At 35.8% G+C, this 4,942-nt stretch overlaps 1 protein-coding gene across 1 annotated transcript; it reads right to left on the reverse strand.

Moving 5' to 3' along the window:
* Positions 1 to 3,603: 3,603 nt before the first annotated feature.
* Positions 3,604 to 4,542, reverse strand: LOC123780150 (olfactory receptor 2A12-like). The gene has a single exon (XM_045778935.2). The coding sequence runs from the start codon at positions 4,540 to 4,542 to the stop codon at positions 3,604 to 3,606; it is 939 nt and encodes a 312-aa protein (XP_045634891.2).
* Positions 4,543 to 4,942: the final 400 nt, after the last annotated feature.

The following is a 4,942-nucleotide window of genomic DNA, read 5'->3' on the forward strand; positions in this document are numbered from 1 at the left end:
TCTTTGGACCTGCAGCTCATTGATAAGATCACAACGATAGTGTGGACAACCTTGGCTTGACCATGGTGGGGCCTCCAGTGTCCTGCGAGTCTTCTTTGACATATGAAAGTGCTTTCTCAGCCTCCCCTTTTCCTCACCTCCCCCAACCCCATGGTATATAATCAGCCACCTCTCACAACCCGGGGCAGCAGTTCTTTCTGCCCACAGGTCCTGTCCCCATGCTTTAATAAACCAACAATTTTGCACCAAAGATGCTTCAAGAATTCTTTCTTGGTCATTGGCTCCAGAAGCCACCCCACTGAACCTCACCTATATTCTACAACCTCATCAGAAGGAAGGGAAGAATGAAGGGGGGGCTAAACAGAAGAGGGAATGAACCACGAAAGACTATGGAATCTGGGAAACAAACTGAGGGCTTCAGAGGGGAGCGTTGTGGGGGATTGGGATCGGCCAGTGATGGGTATTAAGGAGGGCACACACTGCATGGAGCTCTGGGTGTTATACGCAAACAATGAATCATGGAACACTACATCAAAAACTAGGGATGGATTATATGGTGACTAACATAACATGATAATTTTTTATTAATAAAATAAATAAAATAAATAAAACTTAATTAGATAAAAAAAATTTTTAAAAGGGAAAAAATTCAAACAAACAGGAAAACAGATACAATAAATATATTTTCCTGAGTAAACATCATTAGTTCTTGATACTGAAGACATTACTTAAAAGACACTAAAATTTATGTTGCCTCCAAATATTCACAATGAATTAAAATTTTACTTGTTTAGATCCTACAACTGTTAATTATAAGCCCATATATTTTAGAAATACACACACACACACACACACACACACATACACTGCAAGTCTTACCTATTTATAACCTAAAAAGAAAGAACTTAGTGGGCCTATAATTTACTTATGTATTTAACCAGTCAGCTCCTCTCAAATCATCTAACTAATGTGTTTACAGATCCAATATCATGTTCAAATCTCAAAAAAAAAAAGTCTCTTCATTTGTGTTTGAGAAAGTGTATTGAGGCAAAATGAAGAAACTTCTTTTCTTCCCATGATCTCATTAAGACTTGTGGAAGGCCTATGCTAATTACTTGAGCAGGAAGTTTCTCATAATTAAACCTTAGGGAAACTGACTTCCCTCCGCATTGTCTTCTCATAATTGCATGCCCTTGTCCTTTTGTATTCTTGGCTATGGTTTCCAGTAACAGACCTGTTGTTTGCAAAGTTGCTTAAATTACCAAAGTCAACATATCATCAATAGCCAGCACAAAATTTATTTTTGATGTGGGAAAAAAAATTTTTGGTTTAACCAAAGATAAGAGTGACTTAATCAGGTATTTACTGGGTTAAATGGAAAATTTAGTCAAAGTCAGATTGTTTCCCAAAGCTTTGAACAGTGATAATAATTTCATAAATTAAATGTATACATTTTATGTTTTTATATGAATCCAGGTGAGTAACAAACAACAGTGATCTCCAGAAAACAGACAAAATTTACATTCTCAGTAAGTTTTCTTTTCTTTTTTTTTTTTTTTAAGATTTTATTTATTTATTTGACAGAGACAGCCAGCGAGAGAGGGAACACAAGCAGGGGGAGTGGGAGAGGAAGAAGCAGGCTCACAGCAGAGGAGCCTGATGTGGGGCTCAATCCCAGACCACCAGGATCATGCCCTGAGCCGAAGGCAGATACTTAACGACTGCGCCACCCAGGCACCCCTAAGTTTTCATTAAGATATAGCTGAACATTCAATATGAAATTAAAATAGAGGGAGTTGGTGGGGAGGTCTGTAAATTTTCTAAGAAAAAAATTACTTGTAATCAAAGTCTTTATTGATCTATAACTACTATTTCCTTTCAGTATGTTCTGCTTGTTGGAGAAATGGTTGTAAAAGCAGGATATGATGCTATCATGTGTTCGGTTTTGATGACAATGTATTGGATCACTACAGTGAGTGCATTGCTTTTAAGTAAAGTCATTAATCTGGAGACACTGCAAAATGAACTTGGTACAAAGAAGACCACACATATGCATTTACACAATGTTTCCATGGAGCCCTAGGTATTGCAAAAAATATTACAAATCAGACAGCTATTGCTTCACTCCACATTAAGATTTGTTTCTCTTTTTTCTCTTATGTATTATACATCAGCATATGATAAAATTTGATGATAGAGACAGAAACTACTCTTTCTTCCATATGTAAGAATTAAATTTTTTAAAAGAAGTCAGAGGCCTGCCATACAGGGATAAGCATCAGTCATTCTCTGGTACTCAGGTATGCAATAGGTTGGTTAATTAGAGACATTAAGTACTTTGGCCCTCATACTTATTAAAGTTGTGGATAGAATCTCTAGATTATTCTATGTGTACTAACTTTGGAATGAGGAATTTCCACTTTCATGAAAACATCAATTTCCAACAGAAATTAGAAAAGAGAGTCTGGAAAGATGTTTATGTAGTGTAATTACTGTACATTTCTTTTCTTTCTATAAAATTGTGGAATCTAGCACAAAGTTCTTTTCTTTTTTTTTCAACAGCATATGGAAAATGATCTTATCTAGTGTGTTTTAAGCCTCTCTTTTATTTTAGGTGTATTTTATGTGTTCATCTTTACACTCCTATACATTGCATTACCTGATTTTTCAAGAGGGAAATTAAAGCACAGAAAACAATTTAATAAAAGACATATAGCAAATAAGTGATTGAACCTAGGATTAATTCTGCTGTTGACCTCCAAATTCAGCAATGTTAAACTATTTAATATATGACTCCTTAAGATACTATAGTGACAAATCTGTAGCCAATACATTTAAATATCTAAAAAGTTAATAAATTAAATTACTGTTAGTATTTATTCTTGCAAGCTGCCTTCCATATGAAGATAACTAAAATTTAAGGAATTGAGAAGAGTTTTTCTTTGGTTTTCAAATTCAAAAAATCAGACCCTTTTCCTAAAATTAGAGATCACAAAGGTAAAAGTTTAAAGAAAAAAATAAAACCAAAAAAATACAGTGTTTTATACTTCTTTAAAAAACTCTCATCAGTAATTTCAAATATATTTCTCTTTTGTAAGAATTAATGATATATGTTTTTCAGAATTTGCACTGCCTTTCATTTTATCCAGTAAAGATCTGAGACTCATATATTCAGGCTGAAACCCCGGAAAAGATGGAGCTTATTAGTAAATTAAAGTAAGAATGAGACACCTTGTTGTAATTTGACACCTTGCAAAATAAATGGAAAAATAGAGAATAAAATATTGTAAAGGCAGTGACTGCAGGGCATGGCAATGTGTTGACCTGGAAGTTCATGGTGCAGTTAACAACATATTTCATTGAGCTGATACAGCAATGTTCTGACACATCATAAACAATTATCCATACATGCTCACTCATAGGAGAAACTTGAACTGGAAACACTTGAGATTTGTAAAAATTTGATGACTGCTTTTATCTGAGAGTCTGCCAAATCCAAATTATTTGGGATGAAGCTTAGTCTCATAGTATTTGGATATGAACACAGGCTAAAAAAAATGTAAGCATTGCCTTTAACTTCTAAAGATTCTAGTCTGTGATTTGTTATTTTGTTTCATTTTTGTATCTTCCCATGACTCTTCTCATACCCTCTTTGACTTCCTTGTTCCTTAGGCTGTAAATGAAAGGATTCAGCATAGGGATGATGACTGCATAGAGCACAGAGATGAGTTTGTCTCCCTCTGCTGAATAGAGGGACTTGGGTCTCATGTACCGGATCAATCCAGTTCCATAATATATGGTCACCACAATCAGGTGGGAAGTACATGTAGAAAAGGCTTTTTTCTTGCCTTTAACAGAATCTATTTTCATCACAGCCACCAAGATGTGAAGGTAGGAGAGTATAATGAGGAGGAAGGGGAATAACACCGTTCCAGCCCCTCCTATGGCCATCACAGTCTCCTGCAGGGATGTAACAGCACAGAACATGTGAAGAAGAATGGGCAATTCACAGAAAATATAGTCAACAACATATGGACCGCAGAGTGGAAGAATTATGAGGTAGAGAGGCACCACCGAGGCAAAAAAGCCAATGATCCAGGCCCCCAGAGCCAATGTCATGCACACAGTCCAGTTCATGATGAGCAGATATCTCAGTGGGTAACAAATGGCCACATAGCGATCCAGTGCCATCACTGCAAGGAGAAAGCACTCAGTTGACTCCAGGAATAAGGTGATGTAAGTCTGAGCAATACAGAAGTTGTAAGATATGACTTTCCTGCTTGCAAGAAAATTAAAAAGCATCTTGGGGACCACAACTGTGCTAAAAAATATGTTGAGAAAGGCCAGGTGACAAAGGAAGATATACATGGGTGTCTGGAGAGAGGAATCTACGGCGACTAAGATGATAACAGCTGTGTTGCCAAAGAGATTTGCTGAGTAGACCAGAGAGAAGAGAAAAAAGAGTGGAATCTCAGTCTGGGGGTGATTGGAAAATCCTACAAGGACAAGCTCAGTGATTGTGCTGGAATTCTCATGACTCATTTTGACTATTGAAAGTTTCCTGCTAAAATGAGAGGGAAGCAAAAGCCAAAAATGTGCTTATTTTAAAATAATGAGATTAAAACAATTATCTTGTCATATCAACTACAATGCTCAAATTAAATGAATCTTAATAATCTTAACACTTATTTGTGAAATTTCATTGGACAAATATTTTATTCAAAGGAATAAGAACATCAAATTACAGTCTACATCATGCAACTGCCTGTTTTTGATGAATTTCGAGTTTTCAGTTCTAAGCTGAGAATTTCTCCCACGTCTACTCATTGTATCATATGTACGCCACAGCACACCTATCAATTTTACCAATCAAATATTATCCATTTTCTAAAAAGGAACTAGAGGTTCACAAAATAAAGCAATTTGTCCAATATCCAAGGAG

Source organism: Ursus americanus, chromosome 5 (assembly GCF_024610735.1).
Source record: "Ursus americanus isolate L20-20 chromosome 5, mUrsAme1.1.p, whole genome shotgun sequence".
Classification (NCBI taxonomy): domain Eukaryota; kingdom Metazoa; phylum Chordata; class Mammalia; order Carnivora; family Ursidae; genus Ursus; species Ursus americanus.

Coding starts and splice junctions, on each gene's coding strand:
- LOC123780150 (XM_045778935.2), bottom strand. CDS start 4,542: ATGAGTCATGAGAATTCCAGCACAATCACTGAGCTTGTCCTTGTAGGA.